Source organism: Maylandia zebra, linkage group LG16 (assembly GCF_041146795.1).
Source record: "Maylandia zebra isolate NMK-2024a linkage group LG16, Mzebra_GT3a, whole genome shotgun sequence".
Lineage (NCBI taxonomy): Eukaryota > Metazoa > Chordata > Actinopteri > Cichliformes > Cichlidae > Maylandia > Maylandia zebra.
In genome coordinates this window covers 19,824,642-19,848,041 of record NC_135182.1, presented here as the reverse complement: position 1 = coordinate 19,848,041, position 23,400 = coordinate 19,824,642, and the positions used below count along the sequence as shown (strand labels likewise).

The 23,400-nt window shown below is 41.4% G+C and overlaps 3 protein-coding genes across 3 annotated transcripts; all 3 read left to right on the top strand.

Moving 5' to 3' along the window:
- Positions 1–1,369: 1,369 nt before the first annotated feature.
- On the top strand, positions 1,370–4,579 carry cmklr2 (chemerin chemokine-like receptor 2). The gene is made up of 3 exons (XM_004557786.6): positions 1,370–1,652; positions 2,441–2,541; positions 2,628–4,579. The coding sequence occupies exon 3, from the start codon at positions 2,672–2,674 to the stop codon at positions 3,746–3,748; it is 1,077 nt and encodes a 358-aa protein (XP_004557843.1). The 5' UTR covers positions 1,370–1,652; positions 2,441–2,541; positions 2,628–2,671; the 3' UTR covers positions 3,749–4,579.
- Positions 4,580–4,905: 326 nt separating this feature from the next.
- LOC101472159 (NADH-ubiquinone oxidoreductase 75 kDa subunit, mitochondrial) lies at positions 4,906–13,818 on the top strand. The gene is made up of 19 exons (XM_004557788.3): positions 4,906–5,272; positions 5,856–5,935; positions 6,291–6,394; positions 7,611–7,718; positions 7,868–7,944; positions 8,088–8,169; positions 8,304–8,434; positions 8,520–8,705; positions 8,822–8,956; positions 9,052–9,166; positions 9,275–9,420; positions 9,499–9,627; positions 9,719–9,848; positions 9,935–10,095; positions 10,199–10,353; positions 11,561–11,736; positions 11,823–11,957; positions 12,109–12,181; positions 13,367–13,818. Exons 2-19 carry the CDS (start codon positions 5,857–5,859, stop codon positions 13,456–13,458), a joined length of 2,214 nt encoding a protein of 737 aa, XP_004557845.3. The 5' UTR covers positions 4,906–5,272; position 5,856; the 3' UTR covers positions 13,459–13,818.
- Positions 13,819–13,946: 128 nt separating this feature from the next.
- Positions 13,947–22,844, top strand: ino80da (INO80 complex subunit Da). Its single transcript, XM_004557787.3, has 10 exons — positions 13,947–14,567; positions 16,132–16,378; positions 16,466–17,280; positions 17,397–17,499; positions 17,579–17,803; positions 17,995–18,104; positions 18,317–18,450; positions 18,576–18,799; positions 18,950–19,107; positions 19,204–22,844. The coding sequence occupies exons 2-10, from the start codon at positions 16,161–16,163 to the stop codon at positions 20,232–20,234; spliced, it is 3,018 nt and encodes a 1,005-aa protein (XP_004557844.3). The 5' UTR covers positions 13,947–14,567; positions 16,132–16,160; the 3' UTR covers positions 20,235–22,844.
- The last annotated feature ends 556 nt before the right edge of the window (positions 22,845–23,400 follow it).

Below are 23,400 nucleotides of genomic sequence, written 5' to 3'. Positions count from 1 at the left end.
CTCGTAAAGAGGTTTCAGATTGTGATGTGACAGCATGTTTTGTGCTGGACGGCTGATAGAGAAATGTGATGACCTTACTAATTGGAGCGTAGCCATAAGTGCAATGTGTTTCAACATCTCAACCCACAGAGAATATTGTGGCACCACTGATTACAGACTGTAACACAGAAATGTGTCTATTTTTCTCTATAATTTTCGATTTAGACACACATGCCGGCTGTATTTATGTATGTAAACAGCCTGTTTCCCCCTCTGTAATTACATCAGACATTGTTGCAGCACATATTTACTTCCACTTCCATTCCCCAGAGCAAGTAAAGCAAGTTTGAAGCATAAAGTAAAGTTGTGATGATTGAACAGAGAATGTGTGTAGTTAGCCATCCATCACACATAAATGCATTTCATCTTAGTGTGGAAAATATGATGGGTTAAGGTCCTTTAATGTATTACACAGAAAAATAAAACATTATATGTTACATTTAACTGGTCTAACTACGTAATAACTCCATTAAAACCCTATGAGGACAAATTACGCCACTATTAATCATTTTTATTGTTTATTGTTTGCTGTTAACTGAATGTATACCAATCAAGTACGTTTAATTTGACCAGATTCCATTAAAAGTAACATTTTACATTGTACTTCTGAAACAAATTTACATGGAAACTGTACATGTAATTCAATTAGTTCAAGTTTTTTTTAATTGCTGAATTTTTCTGAGTGTACCTTAACTTTTAAACTTGTGCTTTGCCTGAATTTCAACTTGGCTATGAGAATGCTCACTTTACAGAGCATGTGTTGCATACTTTGAACAACTGAATGTTGAACTGAATGTTTGTTGTGTTGCCGGAGAAGCTTTCATCAGGAAACAAACTAAAACGAGGAGCAGCTGAGTTATGTCAGCTTGTGCTGTCCACACTGTGTATATGTACATGTGGGTGTGTACCGGGAAGCAGCTAATGAAAGGCATTACAGCTGCACAGATTTATGATTGCATGTAGGTGTAGATTTTCATGGATCTACAGTGACACACTTCATAGTGTAGGGCTCAAAATCTGGCTTTTGCAAATCAAGCTTGATTTTATAAAAAGAAAATTCTGGCCTTGCACATTTTTTCTAGCTTTCTGTCTCCCTGTTTTTCCCCTTAACTGGAATTTAAAAAAAAAAAACCCGACAAGTCTGCAAATTAAAAGCAGAAGGAAGAAGCTGCCGACAGCCCGGAACCCTTTTCTATGCAAGCTTCCACGGTGTGTTTGCGAGAGAGAAAAAAATCAATCAATGATAAAATAAAATTTGCAACATTCGTAACTTTTCCGTCTATCCCCTGATGGGGGGAAGCTTGCGTTCCTGGTTCGCTCTGCAGTTAGGAAGAACAGCCCCAGTTTTGCTGAATGGCCGCATTCAACTTTCAGAGCACTGACCAATAACTTTTCTTCCCTCTTTCACGCGTCAAACAGGCGCACCCACTGTGTAACCCCCTAACACTCTGCTCCGCGTTTAGTCTGGATGGAAAGAGTTGATGCAGACTAGTGGGAAGTTCAGAACAAGGCCCAGCATAACGGAGCTAAAAGGCTAAGACAGCGGGAGCTGTGACATTATCACCCGGGAGGAGCTGGTGTTTAGACCCAAACGCGGAGGGCTGCGCTCTTTGGTAAGCGATCCACCTTTAAATTCTAAAGGAAAAAACAAAACAAAAACCAAGTCTATGTTTCTTTTCTTTCCAGTGTGCCAATAGTGTGTATGTGGCACTAATTTTGTTAGAGACTGACGCTTCGTATTTGCAGGCTGGTTATTTTGTCCAGCTCATAAGTCGTAACGGTTTACTGGGATCGGTATTGAGATGAAGCAGGTTGGAGCTGTTTTGCAATCTGCTTTCAGTACTTTACTTAATCTTAATTCATACTGACCGCTCATTATTCTACTGTATTCTTAACTGAAATTAGTTTAGCATTGTTTGGTCTTCTAATTATGAAGGGTTGTACTTTTCTTCTTCTTAATGCAACTGATTTTACGCACAGCACTTTGCCCATATAATCACGGTCTTATTTTTTTTTTAAATATATTTCTTTTTAAATCAGTTACTCTAATACTTTCAATAAATTTACTAAAGGGCTACATCGAATACTCATATTTTTTCTAGTCCCAAAAAAGAAAAAATATGAGTATTTGCCTGTGCTTACTGATTCAGGGTTAATTTGCTGCCTTATTCTGACCTTGGTGATAATGCTAAGTAGCTTATATGTGCATGTCCCTGATAAAGTTGAAACATGGAATCATGAATTGTTCCCGAAACAGTGTATGTCAAACAGTATTGTTGCATTTTGTTTACAGTGAGTTACAAAGGATTCTTTCTGCCTGACGGGTGAAGCGTCTCACTGTCCAGTTGTTGATTTAAATGATGTTGACATAATGTTCCATGCTTTCTCATGACACACCCAGATCTAACTTCAACATAGGAACTAATTGACCGGAAAGGAGAGACAAGGCAGATATCTGGTTCTTCTATGATAACTTCCTGGCAAAGTCACAAAGAATTTGAGGTGAGAACATGTGTTGAAAGCTGAATGCTTTGCTTGCAGGTCAACTTACAGGAATTCATCCCATTATGATTTTTTTTCCCTCACAGATATATTCAGCAGACAAAGTTCCAGCCGTGCCATCCCTGCAGCCATGAATGATTCCACTGATGACTATAACTACACGTACAGTTACGACCTAGATTATGGTGACATTGACGATATTAGGGTTGAGCACAGTCAGACAGAACCTATGCACATTTTCTCTGTAGTTATCTACATAATCTCTTTCATGCTTGGTGTGATCGGCAATGGAGCTGTTATTTGGGTGATGGCATTTAAATGCAAAAAGAGAGTCAACAGCGTGTGGTTGCTCAATCTTGCCATAGCCGATTTTGTATTTGTGCTCTTCCTGCCGTTCTTCATTGATTACATTATGCGGGACTTCCACTGGGAGTTCGGTGTGGCTATGTGTAAGATTAACTCCTTTGTGTCTGTGATGAACATGTATGCCAGTGTGCTGTTTCTCACAGTGCTCAGTATAGATAGATACATTTCTGTCGTCCATCTTAACTGGTGTCAGAAGTATCGCACCGTAAACCGAGCTTGGTTCGCATGTGGTTGTATTTGGGGGCTAGCCGCCATCTTGAGCAGTCCCGCTCTAATCTTTCGTGACACGATGACCTTGGGCGACAAGGTGGTGTGCTTCAACAACTTCCACACACACGACCCTCATATAGCAGCCATGAGACACATCACGATAGTGATTATCCGCACCACTGTGGGCTTTCTTTTACCGCTGACTGCTATAAGCGTGACGGGTATACTTCTGATAGTGAAAATGAAACAATCTGGGAGTTCGGTTCAGTTGTCTAGCTTCTCCAAAACAGTCACTGCAGTAATCCTCGCCTTCTTTTTGTGCTGGACACCTTTTCATACTTTCAGCCTGATGGAGTTAACCATACATTCCTCACCTTACTTACACAATTTACTGAAAACTGGCTTTCCTCTCGCCACTAGCTTGGGCTTTTTTAACAGTTGTGTAAATCCCCTGCTGTACATGTTCCTGACTAAAAAAGTGCGCAATATCATCAAGCAAGCCTGTCTGGACATAACCAAGAATTCACTTAGAGAGTTCAGCCAGTCGATCTCTGTCACTGAGATCGAATCTGTGGCAGGAGTTTATGAGAATGGTGTTTACGGTGAGCACGTGGCATCATCAACAATCTGATTGCTACTATCCCCAGACTTGTGAAGCTCTCCATTTAAAAAAAGAAGAAGTGGTTAAGTATTACTTTAGCATAAATGTAGAGGGTTATTAGAGTTGTTAAGATTTTTCCTATGTTTTATTTGGGCAGAGTCACGCCAACTTCAACTGACAATTACTCTTCATGGATAATGGAAAATGGAACATAAACACAGATTCAATATCTTTCCATCTACTTTGCATAAACCTAGTTATCTGCAGAGAAACTGGCTAGATGAAATCAAAACCATTAAGCTGATCAACAGAAAATCTATCTGCAATTATTTTAGTTTCTAATCATTCAAATAAATTGCAAAACAAACACACCAGGAAGTCCCTGCTTGAAGATTTTAATGGTCATGCACGAGTTACCGACTGGTAAAACGTCTGCTTGATGGTTGGACTGCTCCTTACAATAATCAAGTAATTTCAACATGCCTCCTTGGCCAGTGGAAAACGGTGATGGATGACTGCTATTAATATTTTACAACATAAATCATGAAATATTAGACCTTGCAACTATGACTACACATATTTATGTGACATTTAGCCACTTTGTCTGTATTTCAAACTTTTCAATCAAGCCATCTTGTAAGTACTGCTTTGGTTCTTATGGATGACAAAAATAGTCCTTTTTGACTGTAGTCTCCTTTGCAACATAGCATTATTTTTGGTTTTATATTGCCATATGAGCTGCTAGAATAATGTATTAATGTATCTTACGGATGTTTATGCTGGTTAAAAACTGTATGAACATGTTTATTCTAATATATTTTAAAGATATATATCTTAATAAATCTGTTCTTCTGAACCTGACTGTGCTTTAGTGTCTTATTTTATGTGATTTGATAAGAACTAAGAGAAGAATTTGATGTTTTATGTAGACTCAGACAAGATTTCCTGCAGTCCTACATAGTTTGCACGCCATCAACAAAGGTCCAGACATGCATTCACTATTCATTTCCCCGAGGGTCTGCTTACAAATTCAGCCATTCCTGTTTTTTCTTCTTTCTTTTTTTTCCATTTAGGGTGAACCCTGATTTGTAAGTATTACATCACTGTCACCACCCTGACTGGAAGGATGCTGTTTTATATCTGTGGGAATATATGGACAGGAAGCTAACAATTCTTTCAATCTTTTCCAATCGATTTCACTTCAATTGCAGACGACCTTTGACCCCACAGATACTTTCTTTTCTCTACATAAATGTGCTTATCCAGGTGTATGTATAATACTGAGACTAGACTTTAGGGGTTGGTTAGGGAGGGAAAAAAGACTGTTATTGTCACTGAGCCACATCAGAGACAAACAGCTGTAGATAAGATGGATATCTGCTAAGGAGAGGTTTACATCACTTCGTACTGTTGTTGAATTTTTATACTATTATCTCAGACACTGTTTAGTGGCCCTGCTGTTTGGATTACAGGATTACTTAATCCGTGACGCAGCAGAATGGACGGTGCGCAATCTGCGGCGCAGGCGGTCTCCTGAGGACAGACATAGACAAGGTAAGTAACCGGTCACAACAAACAATTTTTAAAAAATGATTCATTAGCATTGAATACAGTGACATTATTAGCTTGCAGGGCTTTAGTTTGCGGTTGTTACGTTTACGTGTTTGTAGCGGACCGCGTGACGTCTGATTGAATGCAACAATCAGCTGCACATTAATTTAATTTAACGTCACAAAAATGTTAAAATAACGCCTCGCGCGGCATCACTGTCTAATAATACGAGGCTAAGTTTCACGAGCTAACACCGTTATTATTGTTAGCCTGGGAGACATTTAGCCAGCGCAACGTTAACTGTAATTAGTGCCGCATTTCGAAACATTTCCAACATTTTCTGGGCTTCCAGAATATTAAGCGTTGTAATTTAGTCTCTATTCGTGTTGTTTTCAAATGTGACGCACCAGCTAGCTAGCTTACTTCTGTTTTTGTTTTGGAAGCTGCATGAGTGCTAATTTAGCAGCGGTTTATAGGTCAGACATCCGCATTACACATCTAAAAGCGTTGCGGTAACCTGTGAAGCCTTTCAGTGGAGCTAACAGTACACCTTACACCTGATGTCGTGATTCTGCCTCTCCTCCAGCATGTTGCGTTTGCCTGTTGCGACCCGCAGTCTCTTTCCAGCAGCTATTAGCAAAGGAGGCACGGCTGTGACTCACAATGGTAACATTTTTTTTTAAATTCTTTTATTTTTTATGAGGTTTAAGGACATCATTGTATTTGTATCGCTTCATAGTTAAACTATTTGTCAGTCATCTCAAAGAACTAAATGTTTTAATGCTTGCCACCCTTGTTACTTTCGCCATTAATGGATTATAGGCTGGATTATAGAGCTCCCAGGTACCACATTTGGTGCCGGGCTGTTGTTGGCACAGTTTAACCAAAGACTGTCATAATGAATTTGTTGTAGCACGAAATGATACATATATTAAATGATGCAATGTGTATATTATGGGAATTGGGAATAATGTATTATATGGGAATATTGTGCAGTAAAATGTTCTGTGTGTGCCCGAAGTTCGCCCTGCATCCACTGCAACAGCAGCAGCAGCCAGTAACCTCCTGGAGGTGTTTGTGGATGGGAAGCCTGTTATGGTGGAGCCAGGAACAACTGTGTTGCAGGTAATGGCTAAACTTTAAGATATGCAATGCCGTGAAAACGTATTGCATATTTTTCACACTTACATGTTTCATATTGTCCAACAATTTTTAATAGACAAAGGTAACCTGAGTAAATAGAAAATGCAGTGTTTAATTGTCACTCACATTTATCAAGCTGTTAATTCATAAATTAACTGTAATTAACCACATGTTTTGGAAAACTGAGCTCAGTTTCTTTAGCCACACCCAGGCCTGATGACTGTAAGACTTGTTTAGTCAAAGAATCACTTAAATAGACAAAGTACAGCAGGCTTAAGGATCTCAAAATGCAACACATCATACTACATACTAATATATATATATATATATATATATATATATATTAGTATATACACTGGGTGAATGTGCAGTAGTAGCAGCAAGCAGGTGAATTCTGTACATTAATATGAATAGATATCTGACTAACAATTACTGACATCAATCAGTCTGGAAAGTGTTACAAAGCCTTTCCCTCATATTATGTTTGCCAAAAAAATATCTTGATGATCCCCAAGATCATGCATCCTATTACATCTGCTGTAAAAATAATAGCACTTTTTAAAAAAAAGAACATCACACTGGCATTTAGACATGGTAGTGGTAGTGTCCTGGTTTGGGGCTGCTTTGCTGTTTCACAATCTGGACGACTTGCTGTCATTGATGGAAGCATGAATTCTGCTCTCTACCAGAACATCTTGAGGAGAATGTCCAGTCATCACATTGTACCCTGAGGTTCATGCACACTTGGGTTATACAACAGGACAAACCTTCAATCCACTGTTGTGTGGCTGAAAAACAGAACAAAATGAAGTTTTTGAAGTGGCCAAGTCAAAAGTCTTGCTTTAAATCTGATAGAAATGCTTTGGCATGGTTTCCCTCCAACGTGGCTGAATAAAAACAATTCCGCTAAGAAGAGTGGGCCAAAATTCCTCCACAGTGATGTGAGAGACTCATTGCTAGTTATTACAAATGCTTGCTGCGAAAGGTGACGTAACCGATAGAGAGCTTTTGCCCCTTGATAAATGAAATGATCAACTGGAGAATACATTTTCTTTTTACTCGGGTCATCTTTGTCTAATATTAAAATTTGAAACATACAAGTGTGACAAATATGCAAAAAAATCAGGAAAGTGGCAGATACTTTTTCACAGCACTGTACGAGTATTCAGTATAACCCTGCAGTTGTTTTCTGTCACAGGCATGTGAGAAGGCAGGCATGCAGATTCCCCGCTTCTGCTACCACGAGCGCTTGTCAGTTGCTGGAAACTGCCGCATGTGTCTTGTGGAGATAGAAAAAGTTCCTAAGGTACTTTTTTTTTATGATTCCTGTGTGCTACGTTTCAACTCTAGAAAGCCACAAATGTCTCTTTGTGTTTTGTTTCTCTGCCCAGTCTTGCAGAGATAAAATTATGCCTACTTTAATTATCATGTCATCTTTTTTCATTTATTATCTAGCCGGTGGCAGCTTGTGCTATGCCTGTCATAAAAGGCTGGAACATTTTAACCAATTCTGACAAGACACGGAGGGCCAGGTACCTTCAACCTGTTAATTAAACGTCACTTATCTGTTTTGTAAAGTTTACGGTGAAATTTGGTCACTTTTATTTGTTGTTCTTTAACTTGGTTTGTTGGGATTCTCCCACATGAAAGTAATCTTTTATTAAAAATTTCACAGAGAGGGGGTGATGGAGTTCCTACTGGCTAACCACCCATTAGATTGTCCTATTTGTGATCAAGGAGGTGAATGTGACCTACAGGTAAATTATAGATGATCACCACCACTCTAGATCTGCTCATTATAGTCTTTATTATGTGTAAAACAGATATTATGGGGTTTTGAATTTAGAAATTATTGATTAATTACTAAAACTGAGTGAAATCTCGTGTAAAGGATCAGTCCATGCAGTTTGGCAGCGACAGAAGCCGCTTCACAGAGGGCAAAAGAGCCGTGGAAGATAAAAACATTGGCCCCCTCATCAAAACTATTATGACTCGCTGTATTCAGTGCACTCGTTGTGTGCGGTGAGTCATGCTTTAATATTTAAACAAGTCGAGTTGCCGTGTTCATGTGAAATATTAAAATGCATATATTCTTTTCCTCTTTTAGCTTTGCCAGTGAGATTGCAGGCGTGGAAGAGCTGGGCACCACTGGCAGAGGCAACGATCTGCAGATTGGGACTTACGTGGAAAAGATGTTCATGTCGGAATTATCTGGGAATATTATTGATATATGCCCAGTGGGAGCCCTGACCTCTAAACCGTATGCTTTCACTGCCCGCCCATGGGAGACCAGGTTTTTAGATTATGCTCTACATCTTGTGTAGCTATTTAGGGTTTCAACTAATTATTTTGAGACTTATGTATTCTCTCTTTTTTTGTTGTTGTTGGTTGTTTTTGGTTTTTTTGCAGGAAGACTGAATCGATTGACGTACTTGATGCTGTGGGTAGTAACATCGTGGTGAGCACTCGCGGCGGCGAGGTGATGAGGATTCTGCCTCGCCTTCATGAAGATATTAACGAGGAATGGATCTCAGACAAAACCAGGTTCATTTCACATCACCCAAACTTTGCATCATAGACATAGACTTGTGCTTGGTGTTTACATTATTGCTGAACTGCTTTTTGCTCGAACTTGGCAGGTTTGCTTATGATGGGCTTAAGAGACAGAGGCTTACTCAGCCAATGGTGAAAAATGAGTCTGGGCAGTTGGTTCCCACATCCTGGGAAGACGCGCTGACTCGAGTTGCTGGAGCAGTACGAAATTCTTAATTGAATTACAGTAACTAAGCTCATCAAAACATTGGATAGCAATTTAAAACACTGATTCAGAATACCTGAATACCAACCGTTTTTGTTTGACAGTTGCAAGGAGTTGAAGGAAAGGACATTGCTGCCATTGCTGGAGGTTTGGTCGATGCGGAGGCTCTCATTTCCCTGAAAGACTTGCTGAACCATTTGAATAGTGACAACCTGTGCACTGAGGAGACGTTTCCCATGGCTGGAGCAGGGTAAAAAGAATACCAGAAATGAAAATTGAAGCCATTGATGCACACACGTCCAACTCTTTTACTAACTGACTTTTCTAGATCTGACCTGCGTTCAAACTATCTTCTGAACACTGGAATTGCCGGGATTGAAGAAGCTGACCTGCTACTTTTAGTTGGAACTAACCCACGGTATGAGGCTCCATTGTTTAATGCACGGGTCAGAAAGGGGTAAGTAAATCATGGCTGTTTAACAATGGAAACTGTAAATCTGACAACATAAGTCTGTTCTTCTGTGTAAACATTGGTGTCTCTGCTATAGCTGGCTGCACAATGAGTTACATGTGGCTCTGGTGGGAAAGGAGGTGGACCTTAGTTACACATATGAGCATCTTGGTGAATCAGCCAAGATCCTTGAAGAAATTGCTTCAGGAACTCACCCATTCTTCCAGGTAACACTGACCTTTCTTTTCTTTGAATGTCATCAATCAACTTGAATGTCTCTCACTAATTTTGTGTGTTTTATTCTCTGTTGCAGGTCATGGCCAAAGCAAAGCATCCTGCTGTTGTAGTTGGCAGCGGTTGCCTGCAGAGAGAGGATGGGGCTGCGATAATGGCTGCTGTGTCAACCATTGCTCACAATGCTCGCGTCAACAGTGGAGTGGAGGAAACCTGGAAGGTTCTCAATGTGCTTCACAGGTAAAATGCTTGTAAAAATTATTAGTAAAGTTTTTAATAACAATACCATGTTGAAAAGGAATTTTTACTGTAGTGAGTGTAACCTTTGTCCTCATCTTATCAGGATTGCCAGTCAAGTAGCTGCACTTGATCTGGGGTACAAGCCAGGAGTGGATGCTATCAGGAAGAACCCACCCAAAGTTCTGTTCCTACTTGGAGCTGATGCTGGCTCCATCACTCGCCAAGATCTCCCTAAGAATAGTTTGATAATTTATCAAGGTCAGCTTTTTGCAAAACCTTAAAATTCCGGGTCACTGTGGAGTCATGCAAACACCGGCACAGAAAAGCAAAAATTGAACCCATGACCTTTTCTCACTGTGTAGGTGTTTTTCTCACGACATAATCTGCCATGTTCCCACAGTTCAAAGGCATGCATATCAGGTTACTCTGTGATTTAAAGTTTGCCCTTGCTGTCAATGTAAGCGTAAATGGTTGTGGGTTTTTCTGTGTTAGTCTTGTGATAGACTGGCAAACTCTCCAGGGTGCACCTTGCCTCTCGCACCATGGCAGCTGGGATAAGCGCCAGCCCCACCACAACTCTGGATTGGATAAGGGTTAAGAAAATAGGTGGATGTATGAATAAAGAAAAAGTTTTTCTTTATTTACAGGTGTGACAGAAAACTAAATTATTTAAAGACATTTAAATGGCTTAAGTGCCCAAATGGTATCTCTACAACATCCTTCACTCTTTATCTACCCCTCATATTTTTCATATGTTGCTAGAAAAATGGGAATTGGGTGCAAAAATGCATGGATATGCAGTATTTAAGGGAAACAATATGACCAACTTTATTCTTCCACACAGCCTGAACTCTCTTAGGCAAGCTTTCTTGTAATTTCTTCAGGTATAGTTCAGGAATCGTTCTCCAGGCTTCTTGAAAGACATTCAAACCTCTTTTTTTGGCTGTCGGCTGCCTTTTTGTTGTGTTCTCGGTCTAGCTGATCCCAGACTCCTTTAATATTGCTGAGGTCTGGGCTCCATCTGTTTTACAGATGGCTACAGACACTCACTGTTGTACCTCTCTCATAACCTCCTCCATACATATTGATGGCAGTTTGAACCAAAATTTCAAGTCATTGCTCCTTAAGGCCTGTTGGCACTTAGTTTCGGTGCACTTCTTGTGTAATTTGACATACCTTTGCCTCTTCTTCCAGTTTCCCTTCCTTAAAAATGACAGTCAGCCTTCCACAGAGACCATTTCTGGTGAGGCTTGAATCAGAAGGCCTGGAGAACTGTTGCTCAATTCCACGTTAAAAATGACAAGAAAGTCTGTTTAACTAGAAGCAGTTCAAGACTTGCACAATCAAATGAGGGCACGTTTGGAAAAATAGTGGTAACCATTCCCTTAGGGACTTGAAGAATACATGTTGAGGAACAATAAGTTTGTTTTTACTTAATTCCAGTTTTCTGTTTCGTAATGCCCAGGTCACCATGGCGATGTCAGTGCACCAATGGCTGATATCATCCTTCCCGGAGCTGCATACACTGAGAAATGTGGCACGTATGTGAACACTGAAGGTCGTGCCCAGCAGACCAAGGTGGCAGTGACTCCTCCAGGCGCAGCCAGAGAGGACTGGAAGATCATCAGAGTCTTATCTGAGGTGAACCAGAGCACAGCATAAACATGCGAGGCTCAGGGAAATAAAATGTGACTAAATGCTCTGTGTTGTTTTCATACGCTTTTAAGCTTGCTGGAGTGACTCTGCCGTATGACACTCTGGATGAAGTGCGTGATAGGCTGGCAGAGGTTTCCCCAAATCTCGTGCGATATGATGACGTAGAGGAGGCCAACTATTTTAAGCAGGCTAATGAGCTATCTAAGGTCAGCTGTTATCTTCTTCTAGCATTTCTATTTTTAGGTGATCATAGAGGGGGAGGAAATGTAAAGCTGGATTTAAATGTTGGTTTGTACAGTTAATTTATCTCTGTTTATGTCACACTGTTCTGCATGATATCTGGCTTATCTATTGCAGGCAGTGAACCAGACTCTCCTTACTGAACCTTTAGTTCCTCCACAGCTTACTGTGAAGGACTTTTATATGACAGGTGGGTCACGAGTAATCCAGTTGAGCAGTGCATGTCTTTTTTTCTTTTCTTTTTTTTTCCTCTGGCTAATGCAGGTCTAATCTTGTTTTCATTCCAAAGTGCTCTAAGTGTATCAAGTACATCAGTTAATTAGAACAATGTTTGTTTTCTTTTCATAGAGAGAAAATAATGTAGTAATACTAATGCCTGTCTTTCAAAGCATAAGGAGGGACACTTAGGCACTGTGTTCCTGCTGAAGTGATCAGTGAAGTTACAAGAATTTGATAAATACAAATAGATATTAGATAAAGCCAAACATTTCCTCATAACAGTGTTATTAATCCCAGATAAATGGAAAATATAAAGTTGAGCGAAAAGCTACTGTATTTGTTGCTGTGCTAATATAGAGAGGATTTTAATCTGCAGTTAAAGATGGCAAAACTACTGAATGTATAGCCTAGGAAATGTAAACAGATTAAAAAAAAATTATGGTTGTGTTTTCATGTAACATACATTCAAAATCAATGATGTATATTGAATATAGTGATTTGGTTTTATTAAGTTATTCATGTTGATACAGGAATATCCTTGAAATGTCCCTTTTTTTATAGTTTTGAATTAGTGACATTATCCTAGATTGAAATAAATACTCATTTTATTATTATCATTATTATTATTATTACGTATATGGTTAGAGGAAACGGAACCCTGCTGACAATTTTGATTTTTTTCAGAGCATTGCAATCGGGCTGTTGTTAATTTGCAAAAGGCATAAGGAGGAATTAAAATCAGCAATTTACATTACTTTTCATTGCAGATAGAACATCTAAAGTAAATAAATAAATAACAATAGCCAATTTAACCAAATAAATAAATCAGTAGTAATGAGGAGCTGCTAGTAACTCTGTGTGTGTGTGCGCAGTGATTTTATTGTTTGAAAAAAATTATAAATGTACTTTCTGTAATGTATAGTTACCATTACAAGCTGTCTGCTTATAGCCAAGTTTATACAAAAATAATCTGCTGTGATTACAAATTTGTAATTTACAGCAGGTTTTAATTTTAGATTCTAATTTGACACTTTTGTTTAAATATTTTTGATATTTTAGCATTAAAATTGTAAGTTATAATTTGTGTGTGTGTGTGTGATATAAATTTTGGCCGGTAATTTGAGGGTACATTTAAGAATTCAATCTTTACCCACAGATCCAATAAGCAGAGCCTCCCAAACCATGGCGAAGTGTGTGAAAGCCGTCACAGAGGGGGCACAAGCTGTGGATGAACCAGCCATATGCTAAAGCACAAATGGATAGCCATCCAGTTCCTAGACGATACGCACAACTCCTTTATTTGCACTTTCCTAGAAATGTATTTGCACTTGTTTTGACTTGGATATTCTACTATAGAGTAAGTTTCATAATGTGAGCAAACATACCTGCAGAAATGTGTCTTAAGTGATGTAGGCTGAGTGAAAATGTCATCTTAGATCTGCCAAGTATTCAAAGATGCACACCTCACAGTTTGTTTTTTTTCCCTTCATCAGTGCTCACATTTTTGTAGGTGTGACCAAAGATTAAAAAATCTTTGTTTGTCTTTCTGTAAAACTGACAATATATTTTCCTAGACATATTTAAAATAAATAGTATTTAAAAAGTGTAGCTCTTTGTAAATGTGATATATATTAATAAACCAATCACCTTTAGCAAGTCTAACCCTCCATTCAAGATTGTGCCATTTTGTTTAAAAGAAAAAAAAAATGTGTTGATGCAGTAAATTCCACTTTTCCTGTGTGAAATGACTTCCACCTGAACTTTTCTATTCACCGGCTGTGGTATTTTTATTGGCACGTGGTCCATCATTACTGAACAAGCCGGCAACACTGTGGCAGCAGAGCTGATAACTCATTCATATGGAGGATGATAGTCGTGGTCCAGGTGGATTTCACTAACAATTTGCTGGACACCCCTGATTTAGTCTGCTTCCACGCAGTGGTTTTAAAAGGGGGGCAAGTACACGGCACTGCCCTTCACACAAAGTGTTTCATAAAGAAATTAACGTGATAGTTGTGCACTGAAGGAGCTTTTAATAAAGTTGAATTTCCAATATGGTAGGAGAGGTTGTTGTTGTTGAGCGGACTGTTGTCATGTCCCCGCAGTGCCTGTAGTGGTGCTGTGAGGAGTCCGCTGTGGATCCAACAAAAATCCACAGCAGCCTACCTACTGCTTGTAATTTGCTCTGGATAGCCTGTATTTATATGCGTCCTTATTTCAAGATCAACCGAGCTCGGTGAAGATCGCCGTTACTAACCGATCTCCAATATCGATGCGCAAATAGCCTAGCTGATTCTAATAGACATTTCGGCCGTCTATCTGGAGCGAATACCATACAGAGCCCATACCAATTCAAGGTAAGCGAAATCGTATACAGCCCCGGCCTCGATTTCTAAGTGTACCGTTCTGCGCGGGCTTCAGTCGGCCAGTGGTTTTAATAGAGGCCGCTGTCCGATCGAAGCTAAAAGGCCTCTTATTCGTGACATATTTCATGTAAAAGCTTGTGATGTACCGAAATGAGTTGGTGCCTAAAGCAGATGTGGAAATTAAGGAGATGTTTACATTTTTAAGCGATGTGGCCTGCTAATTTCACATTATGTAAGGGTGATTGTTATAATTCATATCGATTGTTATGGAGGCCTTCGGGGACAGGCCATACGCCTCGTATGTATACCCTTTGTTTGAAAGTATTTGACCATAAATGTTTCATGTTTATAAAATGTAAAATCTCATTACTAGGTGAGATTATTTATTAATAGTGTATTATATTTTTAACCTTTTTCTAAATAAATTAAACTGCAAATAAACCTTTATAGTATTGCTATTTGCTTATGTTTCCGTTTCCTGGTTAGCTACCGCCTACTAATTTGTGTTTTTAGCTTTGTAAGCTAACAAGCGAATATGCCTTTCCGTATTTGGCCGTCTTGATACTATATATTTTGGATTCAAGATGGATAAAGTTATATTTTTTTTAATTAGGCCTGAGGTAGTTGTTGTACTTGGATATATTTACTCTGTCGTAGTATAAAGTTTCACAGCTGTCTATCGGCTCCAAGCTAATGTAGCAAGCTAGCTCCCCGGTAACTAACATTACTTTCTGTTTGCTCCCTGCCCGGTTCTCCTATACTAAAGTTGTTAATGTAACTTATGCTGACGTAAAGGACAGGTTTACAACATGTTAACGTGTGTTCAGTGAACACTTTAGCTGTAAGAGCTGTGCCACTATCAACACCAACTTAAAAACCCCTACAAAGTTTAAAGTAGTAGCTGAGCCATACGATAATTAAGCATGTCACGGTATATGCTACGCGGTGTGTTTGTTATGAAGAGTTCAGTACACTGTTTTAAAAAGAGCAGTCTATTTTTTGTTGTCGAGTCAAAAAATAAAGTATTTTTATAGTGAGTATATTTTTTAGCCTGACCGTGCTAATGCACAGTCAGGTAAATGCTTTGGAGCTTTTGACATTGTCGGACAAACCCACTGTTTTACTTCCATTGTATTATCTCGTAATAAATGAACAGTGGAGTAAAATCAAGTACTTTGTGCCACCTGTTTCTCAATGAGAGAGCTTGAAGCCGAAAATTAAAGGGCCTAACAGGAATGTCCGGATGGAAATGGCTAACACTGTAATTTTCTCAACTATTTAAATTTGAGTTTATTAATCACAGCACACACTCATAGTAGTTTCATGATGAAGCAGATTATTTTTATTTGTTTCAATGTAACACTTAATAATTACTGCTAAAACAATGCAGCTTTTTTGTGATTGATTACCTAATATTAGGAAAGTATTACCTGTTGTGGAAGATGTTGCTTTTGCTCTGCCTCTTAATCCGGCATGTGAATGCATAGTTACCTCCTCACTGTGCTTGTGATGTAATTACTGGTTTGTTTTTTTTTCCTTTCCTTTATCCCATCAGCTGATGTTGTCAAGGACAAGAGTCACGTGATGTATGAAGGCAAACACATACACTTCTCAGAGATAGACAATAAGCCGTTGTGCTCGTACAGCCCAAAGCTCTGCAAACAGCGCAGACTCAATGGCTATGCTTTTTGTATCCGGCACGTTCTGGAGGATAAGACTGCTCCCTTCAAGCAATGCGAGTATGTGGCCAAGTACAACAGCCAGCGGTGTACCAACCCCATCCCCAAGTCTGAGGACCGCCGGTATGTATGATTGATTCTGCTTTGATTTACAGAGCCAATCAGTCATGGGTTTGCAGGGTGTACTGAGGATATGTTCCTGTTTTGCAGATACTGTAACAGCCACCTGCAGGTTCTCGGCTTTATCCCCAAAAAGGAGCGGAAAAAGAAACACGATGCTTTAGAGGAAATGCGCTCACGGGCTGCTCACCTGGAGTCAGTGGCTCTCAATATTACCGTGCCCTCTCTAGCTCTGAAAGCCCCAAATGGTCTAGATGAACTACCACCATCTCCCCCCTTAACACGCCTGTTACCCCTCCCTGACGGGGAAGGCCTGGACCCTTTTGCCTTTTATGAGGATGACACAGATGGCGAGGAGGTGGGCACTCCTCGGAAGAGTAACGCCATCAAGAAGAAAATACAGAGTCGCCTGGTGCTTAACCAGAAACTCTGCCATGACACAGACCTCTTCCAAACACCACCTGAGCACTTTAGTCCTTCCCCTGTCCCCCGCATCTACCCTTCCTCACCACTCAACAGTCATCTTCCACGGCAACAGCCAGGTCTTCTCCAGAAGCTCCAGCACTCCAACACGACTTCCTTCATCATCCCAGGACAGCAGCAGGGTTTATTATGCAATCCACCACCACCTCAGACGGTCAACTTTCTGCCTCCGGGGCTGCCTGTCAATGCAGCACCCAGTCCAGTGCAACATTCTGGGCCATCGCTCAGCAGGAAAATGCCTTTGACTGCTACTCACTTGCCTGCCGCTTGCAAGGACAGTGGCAGCAACAATCAGCGGCATGTGGTCGTCATGCGTCCCACTGCCTTCTCACCTTCTGCCAGCCGCCTTGCCAGGTTGCAACATTTGGTGCAGCTCTGTGCCAAGAGACAACAGGAGCATGGAGACCTCTTTCCTCATCTAGGTAATCAAACTTTTTATAGTTTATGAATTCATGTGGATTCTTATAATGACTGTGAAAGATTGTTTAAAGGTAGATATAAGTAGATAGATGAGCTGCCCTAACACGGTCTCTTCCAGGATTGGACTGGTCGGAGGACAGTGCAGATGATGATGATGAAGTAGAAGAAGACATGGCAGAGCGTTTTTCTCCTTTTCAGAGCTCATGGAGGCCGCAGAATGGGTTGGTACCTTAATCCTCAACCCCTGTTGTATAGCGTGTAACTTCTCATAATGATGATTGTCATTCGTTCCCCTTGTAGGCTGGAAGAGGATGACGGCTCCTCTCGGAGGACGCGACTGTTTAGGCTTTGCTCGTACCTCCAGGAGAAGTACAAGCACATGTGCAGACAGGAGAGGGTGCGTATCCGGCAGAAGAGATACCGCTATGCCTTCCGCAAAGCCTTGCTGCACGCTGCCAGTAAAAACCCCAGATGTGCAGGCCAGCTGATTCAGGAGTTGAGTGGTGCCTCTTGCAGCTCATCGAGGTATTCTCACAGCCATTGCTTTTGTTTAAGTCAAGCTATGTTTGACAGTATGGCTAGTAGGCCTTACCTCGGTTAAACCACTCATGAACCTTATTTATTTCAACTTTAAGAATGTAACTTTCAATGAACCCGACATAAAAAATGTTGGTTTGTCAGTGTTTGCTTATTCCTGGATGTGTTTGTGTCTGCAGTGTGGCTCCACCAACGCAGCAGAGCACAGACACGGGGACCTGCACTGGCAGCACAAAGGGCCAGCCCTGCCACAACAGAGCTCTGCCCTTCACTCGACACTGCTTTCAGCGTATCCTTTGCCCCGCCGCTCTTATGCACAGCTGGTCACTACATGTGGAAGCGCATTTGATAAATCTCAGTTGTACATGCTATTTTAAAATCACACACTGTGATATATATATATAAAGTTTGCACCTGTGCTGGAGTATGTTGTTCACATGGTCTCTGTTGAGTGCATTGCGGGGGTTTTTTTTTTTTTTTTTCCTTAACTGTTCTCTGTAGACATTCTGTTGAATCGTTCCCAGCAGCTCTTTGCAAGTTGCACAGCCAAATTTGCAGATGGTCAGCAGTGCTCCATCCCCGTGTTTGATATCACGCACCAGACACCCCTCTGCGAAGAGCATGCCAAAAAGATGGTGAGTTCAGTGTTTAAGGGTAAACACTGTTGGAATTGTGGGATCAATCAAAAACTTCCATTGCCGCAAAGATTGGGGGGGGTCTCAATCTGATTTGCTTTATCTGTTCTTTTCCTTCTGCACAGGATAACTTCCTGCGTGGGGACGGAAACCGACGGGTGCAGCACCAGCAGCAGCAACAGCGAAAGCCACGTAAAAAGACCAAACCACCGGCGCTCACCAAAAAGCATAAGAAGAAGAGGAGGAGAGGCCCGCGGAGGCCTCAAAAACCTATCCCTCCAGCGTTGCCGCAGGGGAACCTGGGAATGCCTTTAACGAGCCTAGCAATGCCCTCACAGGCCAGCATCAGGTGTGCCACAGCTGCGTCTCTCTGCTGCTGTTAGAAATTCAATGGTGTAGGATATTCAGAGTGAAAGACAAGCTCACATGTCACACATGTCTGGACAGCCTCTTCACTACAATAGCATGTTGAATTCTTTTCCTCTAACCTTTGTTGCAGGAGCCCTTCGACTCCAGATCTAAGTACAGATGAGCTTCCTGATGATATCACCAATGACATAGCAGACATTCCAAATGACCTTGAGCTAAACCAGGAAGATTTCTCAGACGTGTTACCCAGACTACCTGATGACCTGCAGGACTTTGACTTGTTTGAAGGTTGTCTTGCAGCTCATTTTTGTGCACAGCTGTTTATTTCATGTGTGTGATTCCTCATAGTCTGTGATTTTTATAACATTGCAAATGTTTGTGCAGGTAAAAACGGAGAGCTACTGCCCACCACAGAGGAGGCTGAAGAGTTGGTACGTGCACTGCAGGCTATGGGGTCCTACACAGACTCATTGGTGTGCCTAACCTCCATGGGAGACCTGGCCCCTACAGAAGGAGTGGACCACAGAGCCATGACCGTATTTCCTGGTCCAGTCCAACCAGGGGGCATGGGAGACCTGCTGAACAGCCGCATCCCTCCCGAGAACTTCACCAGCCTTGAGCTGGAGGACAATCTACTGCAGTCTACTGGAGATCACTTTCCCCCCTCACCTCCAACTCAGCCCGTTAACCAGAGCCAAGCGCCGTGCTCCAATCTGACCTCATCCTCTTCTACAGTGGCCCCCTCCACCACGTCCCTGCTCACTCAGACCTCCTTAACAGAGCGGACGTTTTCTAGGACGCACACATCCCACGTTCTCGCCAAGTCGGACGCACCCACATCATCACCCCAAGGCAGCCACTACAGCAGCGAGCATGTGCCATCCCCATACAGTGACCACATATCTTCTCCCCACACCAGCTCTTTCCAGACAGACACCCCTCTTCTCCTGGAAGTCCCTCTGAGCGGGGTTCCAGGACCGCCCCGGTCCACTTGGAACAACCTCGCTCTCCCCCTCACGGACCCCACACAGTTTGGCAGTCTCATCAGATCAGAAAGTCATCTCATATCCACCTCCCTGTCCACTCCACCCGCCACCACCCACTCTGTGACGCTGCAGCCCATGGCTGCTCTCTCGGCGATGCCCCAGAGCGGCTTGACTGGCCTAACGACTCCTCCCGCCCCCTCGTCCTCGCTCCCATCTTCGTCACGCGATCTTTTGACCTCCGCACAGCCCAAGCAACAGCTCCCTCAGTTCAGCGCGGCCTTTGGCCATCAGTTGGCCTCCCACAGTGGCATCCCAAAAGACGTGCAGCCCAGCCACAGCTCCACGGCGCCCCCTGCTGGCTTCTCTATAGTTAGTGCCACCGCTGCAAGTGCCAACAGCGCCACGCCACCCTTCACGCAAAGTAAATGAGAGCAGGCGGCACGCAGCTACTGCACGACGGTCTGTGGAATCACAGTCACTTAAAATCCAGTTGACTGAGTCGTTAACCACCCCGTTCATCTGCTACATGTGTGCAATGTGGTAATAGTGCACTATTGATAATGAATTTGCACAGCTTCAGATTTTACTCTATTTTTGTTCCTTCCGTCTGTAGCCGGACGGTGTCTGAGATTTTAAGTCAGTGTGAGTCCACGTGTTCGATGCCTTGTGGTTTCGTCAGCAGGGTGGGATGGTGGGGTGGGGGGTTACAGTCAGATTTTGTGATGAAATAAACGGGTGAAAATTGGCAGAAGGACCTAAGCAGAGATTATCTGTGTCACAGTGCTCAGAATTCCTAGAAGCCTCAGTCAGTGGTCAGTTTAGTTTGCTTTGCCAGTTCAAGTCCTGTCTTAAAACGATCAGCTGCACCCTGCCTTGCTCAAACGGCCATTGCATTTTTTTCTTCTTTTTTGTTACCCACCTGTTTCATACACTGCTTCTGTCACCCTCTGAAGAACAAGAGATTTTTGTGATCCATTATGTTTCAAGCTATTTAACTGTCATCATGATATAGAATCTTACGGAGTCAATTTCACAGTCATATGAATTTACCAAAATACCTTTAAACAGCTGTTTTTATATTGTGTATAGTGTATATGTGCTCATTTATTGGTTTGCTCAGACGTCAAAAATCTCTGACCTCACCATTGGTTGTGGGACTCTTGAGTGGCCTAGTAGACACTTGAAGTTGAATAAATCTAGTATCTTAAAGCAATAAATACATGAACATAACTCTGGCATCGTGAGGTATTTCGCTGGTTTCATTACATGTAGCTTCACTCGATGAATCCAGGCTGGATCAGGAAGATATTTTGGCCTCTTTAACAGTTTCCCCGCAGAGCCTTTAGAGGCGAGCGATCAGGTCAGGCCAACTTCTCTCTGAGTGGATTTTTTTTAAGGCTGATTAAATTAGCTTCAGTGTTACAGCGACGATGGTAATGGCACAATCCAGGGACTTTTAAGTGTCTACTCTCAAAGGTGCTCTCTGGTCCACACGTACAATGGTATTTAGTGGCTTGCATGTCTCATATAACAAAAGTTCAGTTTCAGGGCTCGCACTAATACGACAGGCCAGGCTACCCGGAGGAGGCTTACGCAGTGAATTGGTGTTGGACATTTTTACCCATCAGCTAGATGTAACACAATTGGTGTATTTTGCACGTCTGAAGTAAAGCACTGTCTCTTTTACTCAGTTATAAAGCATTTTTTAAAGACCTATGATGAAAAGCTGGTGTCTGAAAAACAAAAAAAATAGCAAAAAAAAAAAGTGCTCTTCCACGCAAGAGCCTCCACCCCCACCCCGACAGCAGTACAACCACGGCTTTTGATAAGTAATATATTAGACATTTGAGAGATTATCAGACATTGTTGAGTATTAGGTATATAGAATAGCAGTCTCTATCTTGGGGTTTGTTGGTGAATTATTGAGTAGCAATGGATTGAAATTGTTCTTTGCAATGTGTTCAGTGGAACCTGTGTCTGTGTAGAATGAGTCTTGCTTTTAATGGCTATCAAAATGATTGTTAAGTCTTTGTTGGAGGGATCAATGTTTGTTTGTTTGTATGCTGTCTTTCTTTTTTCTTTTTTTCAATTCTGATGGAGAATATGTTTTATTTTTGATAGCTATTAAACTTCCAGGAAGAAGTCTTGAGATTGCATGGGGCTGCAACCCTTTGTGTGAGAGCGTAATAGTAGTAATAATAATAATAATATCACGATTAGACGATGATCACTGGCTTCTTGGTGGTAAGAAACATTGGATTTATATGCATCAGATGGTGGAGAAGAACAGATCGGCGTACTTTTTCAACCTAGATTTGCACAGGAGTGGATGAGACCGGTGGTGTTTCATATGTCCCATGTCTGTCTTGCCTTTTTTTTTTTTTTTTTGCCCTGCTTGGATGCTCATTACACAAACAGCCGCCACCATTAGCCGCTCTGAGCCTGTGCCGGACCATCGTTTCCAGCTGTGAGAAGGCCCAGTTCTGCCTCGCCCCTTCCAAAGAGAGAACACAGTCTCAAAGTGTAAACCTGTAGCTCCACCGGGGACGGCTGGGCTTCTCAGAGACCACGGTAACGCAAACAGCGCCCCCTAGAAGTCAATAGGAAGAATCAGGTTTGGGTGAAAGTGTGTTTGAAAATAAGCGAGACAATACTGCTGTATCCTGCATAGCATGAGATTAGTCGCTGCACCGGTTCACTCTCCCCGACAACCACGTAGAACAAAATTTACAGGGCTCGTAGGCACATGTAACTGCTTGAATTCAGAGATGGCTGACAAATTCCTATACTCATTGAATGTACTGTATTACTGTTTTTAAAGATAGGATGAGCTAATCTAGTCACCTTTTGTTATTGGTCCTTGTTTAATTTGTCTAAGGTATTTTTTGTATACAAAGGTTTACATTTTTATGTATATTTTTCTTGTGTACAAATTATGTAATATGTGTACAAACACTGTATGTAATATCTGTATATAGTGTGAGAAATTTGATCTTTTGTTTTTGGATGTATAAATAAAACTTGCTGTGAGGTATTTGAGGCCATGGTTTAACGTGGTTTTTCAAAGGTCACCTAAAAAAAAATGCGAGGTGAGATGTGCTCGTGTGCACCCTGCCACAGTTTGACAGCTCCTTTTATACGCATGCAAATCATTGTAGAGTCTGAGGGGATATGCCTTATGTTTAATGATATATTTTCTGTTCTGTTTAAAATATCATGGCTAATTTAGCAGTGATAAATTCAGTTTTATCGCTCTCTCTGTAACCTTGGATTTTGCACCTTTGATTCTGGCTGCTGTTAATTCCCAGCTCCAGGTTATGAACTCTGGAGCGCAGCCCCTTCAGTATCCAATCCAGACTACACTGGTAGGACTCTCTCCCTCTTTATTTAAACACGGCTTTTCAGATTTTTAGTTTCACCAGCTAAAAATCAAAAGAAAAACTTTTACCGTGTCCATGCTGTCTGTCTGCACTGGTATGTGCAGTAGCACCTAGCATATTGTCAGCACTCTTTGCCAGGTGGAGTCAGCTGGGGTACCTGATCAATATCACATGATATCATCAGCAGAGGTTTTATTTAGCAGTTATGGCACTGA

Bases quoted from the DNA above. Each gene is read 5' to 3' on its own strand.
- cmklr2 (XM_004557786.6), top strand. From the start codon at position 2,672: ATGAATGATTCCACTGATGACTATAACTACACGTACAGTTACGACCTA.
- LOC101472159 (XM_004557788.3), top strand. From the start codon at position 5,857: ATGTTGCGTTTGCCTGTTGCGACCCGCAGTCTCTTTCCAGCAGCTATT. The intron at 7,719-7,867 runs GTACTTTTTTTT...TTTATTATCTAG, and splicing joins AGATAGAAAAAGTTCCTAAG to CCGGTGGCAGCTTGTGCTAT. The intron at 7,945-8,087 runs GTACCTTCAACC...AAAATTTCACAG, and splicing joins GACAAGACACGGAGGGCCAG to AGAGGGGGTGATGGAGTTCC.
- ino80da (XM_004557787.3), top strand. From the start codon at position 16,161: ATGTATGAAGGCAAACACATACACTTCTCAGAGATAGACAATAAGCCG. The intron at 17,281-17,396 runs GTAATCAAACTT...GGTCTCTTCCAG, and splicing joins AGACCTCTTTCCTCATCTAG to GATTGGACTGGTCGGAGGAC. The intron at 19,108-19,203 runs GTTGTCTTGCAG...ATGTTTGTGCAG, and splicing joins GGACTTTGACTTGTTTGAAG to GTAAAAACGGAGAGCTACTG.